This window comes from Spironucleus salmonicida, chromosome 8 (genome assembly GCF_000497125.1).
Source record: "Spironucleus salmonicida strain ATCC 50377 chromosome 8, whole genome shotgun sequence".
Lineage (NCBI taxonomy): Eukaryota > Fornicata > Diplomonadida > Hexamitidae > Spironucleus > Spironucleus salmonicida.
In genome coordinates this window covers 886,947-900,007 of record NC_090603.1, presented here as the reverse complement: position 1 = coordinate 900,007, position 13,061 = coordinate 886,947, and the positions used below count along the sequence as shown (strand labels likewise).

The following is a 13,061-nucleotide window of genomic DNA, read 5'->3' as shown; positions in this document are numbered from 1 at the left end:
TCACAAATCAGAAAATTAAAGTTTGCAAATAAAATACAGGTATAGCAATATTACTAAAAATAAATTCTTAATTGATGAGAAGTTTAAATTTTCAATCATCCATTTCCCACCAATTAAGTAATTAAAAACAATATTTTTATTGCATATATTATGTTTAAAATGTTGTTATTATAACAATTATAGTATTCTACCCTTTAATGGAAAATTTTATATATAATAATAATTTATTATTGTTATTAAAATCAAAGTCAATCTCCCAGTACAAAATTAGCAATAACTGCATATAATGTAAATCCAAACCCTATAAGGAACAAAATCATTATCGAAATGATCACCCATTCCTAGTCACAAAATCCAGAAAAAGGTGTTTTTCGGGTCCCAAACAAGGCAAAACATTACTTTCTTGCGCGAATTAAGCAGAAGGCAGGGGTGAGCAAAATAACAAAGCCAAGCAGCCCTGTAAGATCAATAATCTAGCCTATACACCGAAAGTATCCAGCTAGAACACCTGCTGGTATCACGCAGACCAAATTAATAAGAATTTTAAGCCACTTATTGGTTTTCATGCTTTCGGCAATCGCAAAAATATTGTTCGCCATTGAAATTGCGTTAATCGGAATGGCACCAAGAACGTAAATTGGTGGTAGAAGTCTGATCGTGTACGCAATAGCAGCAGCCCAGGCGGGCTAGCTGGAGGCGTTCCATGATTTCCCATCCCATTGAATCAGATTGAGAGTTATGAGTTAGGTTCCATCAGTACCAAAATAGAGAGCTGATGGATATGCGATAAATGACATAATTAGGTAGATGATTGCAAACGCACCTGTTAGTGCATGGTTTAAATGAACTTATTGAGCCTATTGTGTGGGTTGTAGGACAGTTGGGATGCAATAATGCATTATAATAGCAAAAATGGTGCTTGAGAGCATTGATCCAAAGGTTCGTAGTTGGAAATTAAAAATTGGTACATTTTTGACGAAAGGACGACTAGATGCAATATCAGTACCCACATCATATGGCGATATGAATATGCAAATGAAAACAAGCAAGGCCATACCGCCTACCGCGATAAATCTACAAATTGTAAAGACGTTTTAAAGAACTTTTTACTTAGAAAGATCAAAGAAAACAAGTATACTAGAATAGATTATAGCCACGTAGGCCCATACATAGTAGGCTATATTGCAAGATGATGCATAACTGGCACCACATGGATCTGCACAGCGCCAGTTGGCTCCGAAAGGAATAACTGAAGATAGAGATTGTGCGACTACTGATGTATAGCCCCAAATTATTCCGAATAGATATAGGATTATTGATACTTAGTAAAAGTAAAAACCACCTTTACCATAATAAATACCACATACCTCAGAAATTTCATATGTATAATCATTTGGTAGACTAAAATCAATTAGTTTTTATTCAATGTATGTTTCATTATGTTCTATTGCTATTCCACAAAGATTATCTTCATTAATTACATCTTTTATCTTATATCTTTTTATAGCAAATGATCTTGCTAGTGTATCTAATGTATATCTCCCCAATAAATATCCACAAAATGTTAAACCAGTAATTAAGATAAAAGCAACCATTATAGATGCTTTTGCAACCGTTTTTGGTAAATTTAAGACACCAGTTCCGACAGCGTAATTAATAAGCATGGCAGAAACTGTATATGCTTTGTATGTTGTCATTTTTAATAATTGACTGTTTATTATTAAAACCTAATAATCATAATATGTATAAAGTAGTATATTAGAATTATAAACCAATTCCGCAGTTTATTAAAAAATTATATGTATACTTACAAAATATAAACCGAGTATGAATATAAAAGATCAGATTAATGTATAAATAATTCATTTTGATTAGGTAAATTCTATTATACTTTATAAAATATCTTAAAAATTGCTAATATTTAAAGAAATATATACAAAAACTTACTTAACGTTAAAAACTTAAATAACATTACAATATGACTAGATTCTAAATTTTTATTAAAACAAATATTTCTCCTATGTTTAACTTTGTTAAGCACAATAACTAATTCAAAACATTATTATATGTTCATATTATTATGTTTTAGCTCAATTAATTATTTTTAATATTTTTATAAAGATAAATATTAGCTTATACTTAAGCTAAATAGAATAATATACTAAATTTTATATATAAAACGGTTAAATAATAAATATTAAAATTAAAATATAATTAATATATTATAACTTTGTCTAATATCGTAAATAGGAACGGATCACATCATGGAGTAGGCATCTTCGGCAATATCTTTAGGACAGCACCAATCGGCATAATAACCACAGGTGGGCTTCATCATGTAGATATCAAGAAGCTATTTTCTTTCAGTTTATCCCATTTTCTTAGCAAAAAGCTCATCTAACGTAAGAGGATGCCCCCATTTTTTAAGTTGAGCCTAGAATCCTTTAATAAGTCCTTCAGTACCTTCTAAGCCATAAACTTCTTTAGCAATCCTATCATAGCAATGCGTTCTGAGCCCTCTTTTAGAGTTAGCCTTAACAAAAGCAGGGAAAGCAACTCCAAGACCAGCACCATGAGAAACAGTAGGATCAATAGCACCCATTGCATGTTCCATCATATGAACAGCCCAATCTCCACCATGGAATCCAAAGCCAGAATACTAGTTAAGAGCACAGCTCGCAATCCAGCAGAAATTAGCGCGTGCGTCATAATTTTTAGGATCCTTTTACAAAATGTCTCCACATTTGATAATAGTCTTAATCATAGCTGCATTATACGAGAATGCTGCCTCAGCCTTCTCAGGGCAGTCGTCGCAAGTCATAAATTCAAGAATATGCACTGTAGCATCAACAAAGCCATTTACCTACTAGTACCAAGGTAAATGCACTTAAAGGCATGGATCGACAATTGAGACGACTGGGAAAGTGAATTCCGATGCAAAAGACCATTTTTTGTGTTGTTCATCATCTTAGACTACACCGCCATTATTGTGCTCAGATGCAGTAGCTGAAATAGTCAAAACCCCGTAAATCGGAAGTGCACCGGTAGGTACTCTCGTGCCTTCGTAAAATTCCCAAACTTTAGATGCAGGAACATCATCAGGAAGTTTAGCACCAGCGGCAATCGCCTTTGCAGAGTCGTAACAGGACCCACCACCGACACAAAGAATCGCCTGTACGTTGTTTTTTCTGCAGAACTCAACCTGTGAAATAACAAGTTTGATCTCTGGATTAGCGCGAACTTCACAGCATTCGAAAAATTTGATATTTTAAGCCTTCAAAGCTGCAGTGATTTTGTCAAAAAGGCCTATCTTCTTGACTGCAGTTTTACCAGTAAGCAAAAGGACCGATTTGATGTTGTCTTGTACAAGGAAATTTACGATGTCGACCGATCCATCCTTTTTGATGATGAGCTTTGTTGGATTGTGGAATGTCACATCCTACATTTTTTTATGGAAGGAATAATTGATTATATGATAAGTTATATATAATAATATATATGGGGAGGAATCATTTAAAAAGAAAAAGGTTCCGATTGGTATTATGTTAGAATATAAAACTAAATATTTAAAAGTGTATGACAAGTTGTATAGTAAAAGAATATGTTTTTTTTAATTATTTATCATTCAAATTATTAATTAATAAAGGCTTTGTAAGGACAACGAAAAGAAAAACATGAGCAAATAGTATATAAAATATTTCTACTAAAAAATTAAACAAATTTGAAGAGTTTATAGATAAATAAATATGAGTTATTATGTGATGTGGGCTTATTATAATGTTGTTTACTTTACAAAATGTAAAATGGCTTGGTATATAACAAAATTTAGTTTTATTATGAGTTTTCGAGCTATATATAGTCTAAAGTTTTTACTTTTGGTTTGTCAAGATAATTTACATTAAGTATTGGAGATTTGTTTTTTCACTTGTTTCCAAGGAAAAATTAAATCATATTATTAATAAATTTTAAATAATATTTTGCCTATAATTAAAAAATTAAACTAGATATATCGTTAGTCCTAGTAAAATAATATAATAATTTGCACTAAATTAATGAATTTAAAATAAATCAAAAATATGATCTTTTAATTATAAATAATAAACAGAATATTTTGCTGATGTACATTTATTTATCATTGATAAAGTTAATTAAATGATGTTCACTTCTTTGAAATAACCTGGTAACCACGTAATAATGTATCAATCTTGCTGTATATTTGAATGAATAAAGAATTTATATAACATTTTGTTAAAATTTTCGATTGACAATTAGTTTCAGCTTATAAATTATATTTAAGTAGAAAATTGATTTAAAACATTGCTAAATTTATTTTATTTGTATTTAGAACTTTCATAATTTTTTAATCTGCTGACATTTCGGTGTTTTAATATTAATTAAACTATCTATTTAATAATAATTTCTGTTGAATTAATCCTAACATAACATATATCACTAATCCATAATAAACTACCAAATTTAGTCTAGTATTTGTATTTAATCACCCTGAAAATCCATTCCTTTACCGATTTTCTGTATTTTATCTAGTATAGGTTAAAATTTCATTATTAGCTCTTACTATTAAATAATAGTAATATTTTAGTAATTTTGCTGTTAAATATTTTCTAAATCATCAATTTCAAGTAAATTTTCAATCTCTTTACCAAATTTATCTTAATATTCCTAGCTATTATTAATATCAATGAATATCTTCCTATTTTATGCTTCTTTTACAGATTTAATTTTTTCACTTTGAATAAGTATTTTCTCGCTTACAACCTAAGTTTTGAGCTCAATAATTTTAATGATAATTTACTCTAAAACTTCTGCTATGGTTAAATTTGGCGAAAGATTCAAAATTTAGTTTGCTCTAAATAGTTATTTCTAAAATTATGAAAACTCTATTAATTATATATCTTTATCGAACACTTTTAGTTATTAAAGAGTTGTAGTATCAAGTTTATGCTAAATCTTGCATTAATTTTATTATAGATTGATATTCTAGATTTATAAATTATAAATGTCTGTTTTTAATTTTTAATTGTCGACCAAAATAGAATTGAATGAATCATTAGCTGATTATCTCTATTATTACTCTAAAATAACCTACTGTTCTAATTATTTGAGTTTGTGATTTAATGATTAAATTTCATATTTATTGTAATTATCATATCTTATATCATATATTTTGACTTCTTTTTCATATTTTGTTTAATTAACTGTAAAATAAGCAATTAATTTTCTTAAATTTTCTTTAATATCGGAAGAGGTTATTGTTATTAAATATCTTTTACACAGATCCTCTATAAGTTAGTAATCTAAATAGTTTTCATGCTTTTAATGATTAATTAAATTTTACAGGTCTGCGTTATCTTCCCGGAGAGTAGCATTTTCTTTTCGTAAATCAATATTTTCATTTAATAGTTTATGATTTGTCTAAATTTATTGTTCTTGAAGTGCTGTTGATAGAACAGATGGATTAAGTGTATCATTGGTGGGAAATCTTGTAAATAAAAGAGGTTATTTTAGGTAAGAATGATAATCAAATCCTGACGTGAAATCTTATTTTTGTTTTATAAGTTTCAAATCTATAGATGAATTTTGACGTTACTTCTAATAATCTTCAGTGAGGAAATTTTTTAATTCGTTACCTGAAGGAAGATCAGTTGAAAATTGTAAATTTTCCCAAATTTTTTCCATTTTTGATTAAATATACTATTAATTATACTATAATAAAAAATAATATTCACCACTTTACCAAGAATGTCACAAATTTATAAAAAAACAATGGCAGTTACATTTGGATTGCATCCTCGTTTTATCTAAAAACCAATGGAATATTTAGAAACATTACTAAATCTAAAATTAGGAAAATAGATAGAAGGTGGAAGCAATTCTATATTGGTAGGTTACTAAGACTTAGAAATGATAAATAATACCGCGGAAATATCACCTTATTCGCCTCTTTTAGTGGTATAAGCAAAAGCTACTCTTTTAGTATTTTCACCTCAAAGGAAATTTGTAGCTGTTAATAATGCTGAACAGAATAAGGCAGTAGCAAGAGGTATTTTCTCAATTGAAAATCCAGCAGCTGACGAAGTTGAAGTATGTGCTTTTAAGTCTTTTCAAAAAGGTAAAATTGTTGTTGATTGGTTCTGAAGCGTATAATTTCACTCAAGGATAATTGTGAGCACATATAAATTAACATATAAAATAATTGCGAATATGCTTAACAAGATATATGTTCCATTCTCTTTTTGGAGCATTGTTTATTATACCATATCCAAAATTTATTAGCTTGAAGGATAGCTTACTGGCTTTTGCATCAACTTGAGATCTTTTACAGTCAATTTTTGTAAAAAGCTTTTTAACTCCAACGGATCCAGAAAACCTTTGACGGATGGATTTTCCGCCATATTGAAAGCGTCTACCATTTCTTTCTGATGGTCTCCGTGAAGCTACCTATTTGCTAACATCAAATGTGGTTTTTCAGCTGATATCACATCCAAACGAGTACCAGCTGCTGCATGTGAGACAACTAGGTCACTTTCGTCAATCATTTCCTAAAACTTGTCAGTGTAATCAAAAACGACATGGGGACTTGGTAAAATTGGGGCAGTAGATTTTCCGTGCTAAATGGTTAACTTTTTAACAAATTTGAGTTCCCTGACGAATTCAGGATCCGAAAAAATGCCAATCAGCTCATCAAACTTCGTAGTCCCCACAGAAACGAATACGTTCATTTTTAGTCAGCTATTATTATATAATAATATATATTTTAAAAATAAAATTATATTACATTTATTATACTATTATATTATACTATTTTCAATTTCTTTCAAAATGCGTTCCCTTCTCGCCACGCATCGGGCCAGCCTCTAGGACCAGCTCAGCATCATTGCACAATCCAGACAGCATCGGTGCGATACTGACCACACGCTAGACTTGAACACACTGCAAATCGACTCCCTGAAGGCCGAAAATAGCGAACTCCGCCAGCGGCAGGAGAAAATCACGACTGCCGTGGAGCATCTGCGACTTCTGAACCAGAACTTTTAGAAACAACTTCAGGCTAACCAGGAAAGAGAGATAGTTCACGAGTAGCGAGAGCTGCAGTTCAGCGAGTAGAGCGCGCAGTTAGAGCGGCTGTAGACGGACTTCTAGACGCTTTAAGGGCATAACACACATCTGACGGATCAGAATGCTGCTCAAACCGCTGAAATCGCTGCCAAGATATGCCAAATTGATACTTTGCAAGAGCTGCTCGGCGCGTTGCAGGCTGACGTCGAGGTCGCGCAGCTGGAGCGGCAGGACCCTGACCTGAGCATATAGCAGCTCACTACCACACTGAAAATTCAGCCCTCTGGTGCGCAAGTTGTCATGATAAACGACGAAAATCTTCGAGAGAACTTCGCACTCTTCAGGTCGCGCCTTCCACGAAGGTACGAGCTCAGGAACGAGGTTAGGGACCTATTCGAGTTCGTCAGCGCCACATTTGGTGCCGAGCCGCTACGCTAGATGTTCGAGTTCGAGCCCACTCGCGAAAATCTCCTGGAAGTCTGGGACGACTAGATCGAGGAGCTGGTGTTTTCGCGCATCTAGGACATAATAATGCACGATGAAAAATTCAAAAAGTTGGTAGAAATATAAGTAGAGGATACGAACCTGGCTGTAATGATGGCGTGCGATATTTTCACAGCGCTGATGCTCGGTTTCCACTACTATTATGATGAGAGCAACGATCGGCAGCTTATGCCAGATTTGAAGTTGCCCGTTGAAGGAGGATTTGAGGCAATTATAGAAGGGTGGGATGTGGAGAGTGAGTGAGTGATATAGGAGTAGGTAAGCTGTGTGCTAAAGTATAAAACATAATATTAAGTCAAATCAGTAAAACGAATATTAAAACAAGGAAGCTTATGATCAGTATAATCTGGAACTTCTGGATTAAACTTTTTAAATTTAAATTTTTGGTGTGCAAATTATCTTAGTTAATCTTAAACTCTAATATTTCAGTTTACTGATCTTAAAAGCTGGCATTCGAATTCATTAAACTTCTTTCCTAAACAGGAGAGCTACAGTTAGACTACTAATGATGAATTGCTGTTTATAACTGAAATTTAAATGATTCATGTTGTTAATATAAGCTATCATAGTGTGCTTTCATCATATTAATATCTTTTTAAATTATATCTATTTGTTCGAAAAGACTATCATTATTAATTAATGATATATTAGAGATGAGATGTGGTATCATGGAATTAACTAACTAAGAATGCATACTATCAATAAAATTTATTTAAAATTCTAAATCAGTTAAGTTGGTCATTACTTATAAATAAAATAACTACTATAATATAAAATATATCAATTAATTTCCACTAATTCGACAATTTCCGCGTTATCATCAATATCAAATATTTAAGTTTTACTCAAACTTTACTTCATCTTTTTTTCCTGTAGAACTAAACTTTTAACACTTTATGAATTTTTGAATATACTATTTATTTTCTTAAGAACAATATAAGATAAACATCTTTAGTTAATGTTAGCAAGATAGGTCATAAAAGATTCAATATCTCCTTATTTGTTTAAATAATATTATGATAATATCTTAAGAGCTTTTGGAGACGAAAAACCTGGAGAAAATACTTATGCTAACACTTCTTCATAGGAAGTCAAAATTATAGAGAATTTAGTTAAAATTTCATTTTCTTCAATATTTAAACATTAAAGTGGTTATTGTGTAATGTTTTAAGGATTTTCTAATTAAATTTCAAGTTCGCTTATAAGTTCATTCTTTTGATCAATAATAGATTTAAAATTTTTGTTTTCGCTCATAACTTTTTCTTAAAACTTCATTAACTCCTGCTATTCTATTAATAGTATATCGCTTAAATCAGGCTTATTAACCTATAAATTTTTAGTTGCTGAAAGTTCTGCTTTTATTCTAGCTAAATCACTTTTCAAAGCGGAATTCTCTTTTTCCTTATGAGTTAAATGTGTTTCATTTATCTATAATTTAGATTATAATTATTTAATCTTTACATCAATTTAATTCTTTTTTTCATTCTCATTTTCATTTCTTTAACTTAATATAACCTAGTTTAAATTGTCATTTTCTATCAACAAATTAGCTAATTAATTTTAGAGTTCTAATGTTTAATCAGATACAAAATTTTCTTAGTGTTTTAACTATTAATTTTCGTCTTATAATTAGTTAATTTATTAGATAAAATTTAGTTCTTTTGAAATAATATGTGAATTTTCATTATCTACTTCTTTAAGCTGATTGTTAAATACTTCTTCTAATTGTTTAAGTTAAGTTTTTAATGACTCATTTTCAACTGCAAATTTTTATTATTATTACTAATATTATAACAGTTCTTAATTTAGTTTCTAGATAAAAAGTTCTGATTCTTAATGTTTTATTTCAAGGCTATCAAGTAATTATTAAAGATTCCTAGTTTTATTCTATTCACTAGTTAAATTCTGTTAAATAAGTGCTGATTATTCAATAGTTTATGAGAAAAGTTAATTTTCTTTCAAGTAATTAGTATTATCTTGCTCTAATGAATGTATTAAAAGCTACGAATTTTGATATTAGCTAGTAAGTTATTTAAAACTTACTTCCAATTACTAAAACTATGTTTAATTTTGTGTTTATTAAAGGTCCTTTGTAGATGATAAATCTTCAAGTTTACGAGTTAATTATTTGATGGTTTTCGTTTTTTCAATTATTTTTGCATTTTTCTCATCACATGTTTCCGAAAATAGTGTCTTATAAGATGTAAACTAAATTTAAACTTCTTCTAAAATCTAGGTCAACTTAATACATTCATTATTTTTCTTCTCGAATGCTTTGAAAAATGAATCCTCACATAGCTAAATAGAATCAGATGTTTTAAGCGCAGTATTTTCTAATTAAAGCAAATCTATTTTGGATTAAAATTAATTAACTTTATCGCTTAGTTGAGTTGTTTAAAGTTAAAATTTTTCATTGTCATCAATTGCTTTCATTTATTAATCTAAAAATTAATTAAGCACTAATTCGAAAAGAGATTGAAACTTATTCTCTGAATTTAGTGCTTTTTGTACCAAATCATTATCAACAAGATCCTCCAATGATTAAACAATGAAATTTTCTAAATCTTCCATTTTTAGAATTTTATAATAATATATATAAATATATATATTATATAATAGTTATTAAATTCCCACTTTAGATGTCCAGACATTAGTCATACTAGACTAAAATATCAGTATATACAATCACGCGAGAATCTACAATAGATTAGCCAGCATACAAAATATCAACCAATTATGATGTAGTACTCTCTGCTAATAACTTTAAATCGTTAACAGAGCTTAAAAATGCGATAAAAGATCGAACTCAGGCTGGATTCTTACATTCTTAGTTTTTCAGAGTTTCATTTAAATAAGATTTTGAAACCGCAGGTGTATTTTTATAAAATTCTGATGATGTGCAGTAAGCGTTTTAATAGGTTTATAAAGATTCATTTTTAGACTTGGTTATTGTGAGATATACTAAGGTACAAAGTTAATAAATGAAGAGTAAAATTTCTTAAGAAGAATTCCGTCATTTAGATGCTTTAATGTAGCAGAAAAGATCATATACACGTAAGCCAGATGGTGGAGAAGAACATAATAGTGATGACGAGGTTCCACCAAATGTAGGAATGGACCGTAAATTTTTGGATAGTTTTCCTAGTCTAGGAAGAACACCAATTCGAAACGATTATAATGTTGATTTGTTAAATAATAAGCAAGCTTAATATTATAATTTAGATATGTTGGCTGATTGGAATGATTAAGTGTTGTATGAGAAACATAATAGTACCATTATACCCCCTATAAATTTTCCCATAGTAAGTTCCTTAGAAGGTCCATATGTTTAAATTAGTATTCCGGCACGACTGTATTCTATTTGCTTATAATTTGCTTGTATTATAAATAATGATTGATATTATTTATTATAATATATTTTGAATGAAGGAAATTTCAAAAAATTGACTTGAGTAACTATAAATTCTTTTAGTTTAAAATAGTGAACACGTACACTACATGTGATTCTTATTGTAAAAAAAGTAATATTGATACATTAATAATAATTGCTAAAAATTGCAAAGAACAAGCAACAGTATTAGACGTAAAATTCCTGCAAAACATATGTTTACATACAATAAAAAGTTAATATTAACATAATAATAACAATTTTCATAATTTTATGATTAATTTGTATAATCTACATAAGGTAATGAACCTTTACTAGACGTTCTAGAACACTTCACTATTAAGAATTTTTTTAATAATAAAAAGTAAATTTATGAATCAGTCTTTTAATTTTTATATTTACTATACAAAATAAATTAGTATTAAAATACATTTATTACTTCTCTCAATTTTACTATGATAACTAAATATACTAATCTGGTTCAAGATATTCTCAGTGAATAGTAAATCTATTAAAATATTCAAAACAAAAAACAATTTTATATAATTATAAGATAGAATTTTGTGTTTTATAGATGCTAAAGATAACAATTATTTATCTTTCTTAGCCGAGATATAATTAATTCTCCAACATTTTTTAAATTAAAATATTATTTCTATAATACTTAAGCTGATATATTCGTGATTTTTTACCATGTATGGTTTTGCAGTTGTGGTATAGCATTAGAAATTGTTATAAATTCATTACTTTAGCTATAAAAATAACAAGTATTTTAATAGAAAGAATCTTATCATATTACTCATTCTAATTATTATACGAATTAATTTATTTTATAAGATTTATTTTAGAATTAGCTTACTACTGATAGCAGAATAATAGTACAATTTGTTCAATTTTAATTGATTGATTTAAAACCTAATTACTATGAGGATTTTGATATACGTTAGTTTTTAAAATAATACATTACTACCTGAAATATTGGGTAATTTTGTTAATTTTGAAAAAGCTATATATTCAAAAAAATCAGTTTTACTTTATTAAAATAATCTGCTAGAATAAATAACAATTGCATTGCTAATTAGTTCTTTCTTATTTTTTACTAAATCTATATTGTTCAGTTAATAGTATTTTTTTAAATATTAATTTATGAAAATAGTAAATTAGTTAATGTTTATTTTATTCATCAAAGATTTTTTACAATTACATAGTCTGATATAGATATCTATAATAGATATTTAGTTGAACAATTATATTTGACTGGATATTTGTTGTAAACAATCTAACCAAAAATGCATTAAAAATATAATATTAATTAAAAATATTTCCATTATTTCATAATAATTATTTAAGAATTTGTATTATAGAATGAGTTTTATAAGATTTAGGATCTAGATAAATAATCAAGTTTCTTATTTAATCATACTACAGCAAACCAAACAATTTGATGATAGTATATGTTTCAAAATGTTTATTTTTAATAACAATATTAAGGACTATACATTAAAATATTTATAGATTAGGTTCTTTAATTGAATAACCTTCAAATATTTATTATTTCAAAAGAAAAGAAAATTAATATATAAACCTATTTCTTAATAAATTTATGTGTTATGCAAGGATATTATAATTACGAGAAGATTTAAATTACTCTAAGTCTAGTTAGCTAGCTGGAATAAATAGTTGTTTAAACATAATACGTAACTATTACGTATTTTTATTAGATAAATATTTAATGAATATTCACAGTTAAACATGCAAAGTTTTAGAAATTAAGGATAGTTATATAACTTTTATATTAATAAGAAGTCATATTTTTGATATAGAAGAGATAAATAGGATAATCAATAGATAACATTATGATTTAAAAAATTAATAATTAATTTACCCATTTGAAATAAAGTTATTTACAGATACTATACATAAATGCAATAAATTGATTTCAAAATTGTCTAGGTATGTGTGTGACTAGTCTAACCCAGTTAATCATATGAGCCTATACATAAGTTTTTTAAATATCGAGCCCAATAGCAATGTAAATATATTAAGCTCTTTTAAAACCTATTTGTCTAAGCTTATTATTAATAAATCAAAT

At 28.3% G+C, this 13,061-nt stretch overlaps 9 protein-coding genes across 9 annotated transcripts; 3 read left to right on the top strand and 6 right to left on the bottom strand. All coding sequences in view use genetic code 6, as the record gives it.

The window, feature by feature from the left end:
* Positions 1-248: 248 nt before the first annotated feature.
* On the bottom strand, positions 249-1,697 carry SS50377_28265 (putative Amino acid transporter; the record flags this gene model as incomplete). The annotated part of the gene is made up of 1 exon (XM_067912041.1): positions 249-1,697. One exon carries the CDS (start codon positions 1,695-1,697, stop codon positions 249-251), a length of 1,449 nt encoding a protein of 482 aa, XP_067761063.1.
* A 560-nt stretch (positions 1,698-2,257) lies between these two features.
* Positions 2,258-3,445, bottom strand: SS50377_28264 (alcohol dehydrogenase; the record flags this gene model as incomplete). The annotated part of the gene is made up of 1 exon (XM_067912040.1): positions 2,258-3,445. One exon carries the CDS (start codon positions 3,443-3,445, stop codon positions 2,258-2,260), a length of 1,188 nt encoding a protein of 395 aa, XP_067761062.1.
* A 1,004-nt stretch (positions 3,446-4,449) lies between these two features.
* Positions 4,450-5,697, bottom strand: SS50377_28263 (uncharacterized protein; the record flags this gene model as incomplete). Its single annotated transcript, XM_067912039.1, has 1 exon — positions 4,450-5,697. The coding sequence occupies one exon, from the start codon at positions 5,695-5,697 to the stop codon at positions 4,450-4,452; it is 1,248 nt and encodes a 415-aa protein (XP_067761061.1).
* Positions 5,698-5,784: 87 nt separating this feature from the next.
* Positions 5,785-6,156, top strand: SS50377_28262 (uncharacterized protein; the record flags this gene model as incomplete). The annotated part of the gene is made up of 1 exon (XM_067912038.1): positions 5,785-6,156. One exon carries the CDS (start codon positions 5,785-5,787, stop codon positions 6,154-6,156), a length of 372 nt encoding a protein of 123 aa, XP_067761060.1.
* Positions 6,157-6,167: 11 nt separating this feature from the next.
* Positions 6,168-6,740, bottom strand: SS50377_28261 (N-acetylglucosaminyldiphosphodolichol N-acetylglucosaminyltransferase; the record flags this gene model as incomplete). Its single annotated transcript, XM_067912037.1, has 1 exon — positions 6,168-6,740. The coding sequence occupies one exon, from the start codon at positions 6,738-6,740 to the stop codon at positions 6,168-6,170; it is 573 nt and encodes a 190-aa protein (XP_067761059.1).
* Positions 6,741-6,840: 100 nt separating this feature from the next.
* On the top strand, positions 6,841-7,824 carry SS50377_28260 (uncharacterized protein; the record flags this gene model as incomplete). Its single annotated transcript, XM_067912036.1, has 1 exon — positions 6,841-7,824. One exon carries the CDS (start codon positions 6,841-6,843, stop codon positions 7,822-7,824), a length of 984 nt encoding a protein of 327 aa, XP_067761058.1.
* Positions 7,825-7,876: 52 nt separating this feature from the next.
* Positions 7,877-8,323, bottom strand: SS50377_28259 (uncharacterized protein; the record flags this gene model as incomplete). Its single annotated transcript, XM_067912035.1, has 1 exon — positions 7,877-8,323. The coding sequence occupies one exon, from the start codon at positions 8,321-8,323 to the stop codon at positions 7,877-7,879; it is 447 nt and encodes a 148-aa protein (XP_067761057.1).
* A 38-nt stretch (positions 8,324-8,361) lies between these two features.
* On the bottom strand, positions 8,362-10,152 carry SS50377_28258 (uncharacterized protein; the record flags this gene model as incomplete). Its single annotated transcript, XM_067912034.1, has 1 exon — positions 8,362-10,152. The coding sequence occupies one exon, from the start codon at positions 10,150-10,152 to the stop codon at positions 8,362-8,364; it is 1,791 nt and encodes a 596-aa protein (XP_067761056.1).
* A 68-nt stretch (positions 10,153-10,220) lies between these two features.
* SS50377_28257 (uncharacterized protein) lies at positions 10,221-10,979 on the top strand (the record flags this gene model as incomplete). The annotated part of the gene is made up of 1 exon (XM_067912033.1): positions 10,221-10,979. One exon carries the CDS (start codon positions 10,221-10,223, stop codon positions 10,977-10,979), a length of 759 nt encoding a protein of 252 aa, XP_067761055.1.
* Positions 10,980-13,061: the final 2,082 nt, after the last annotated feature.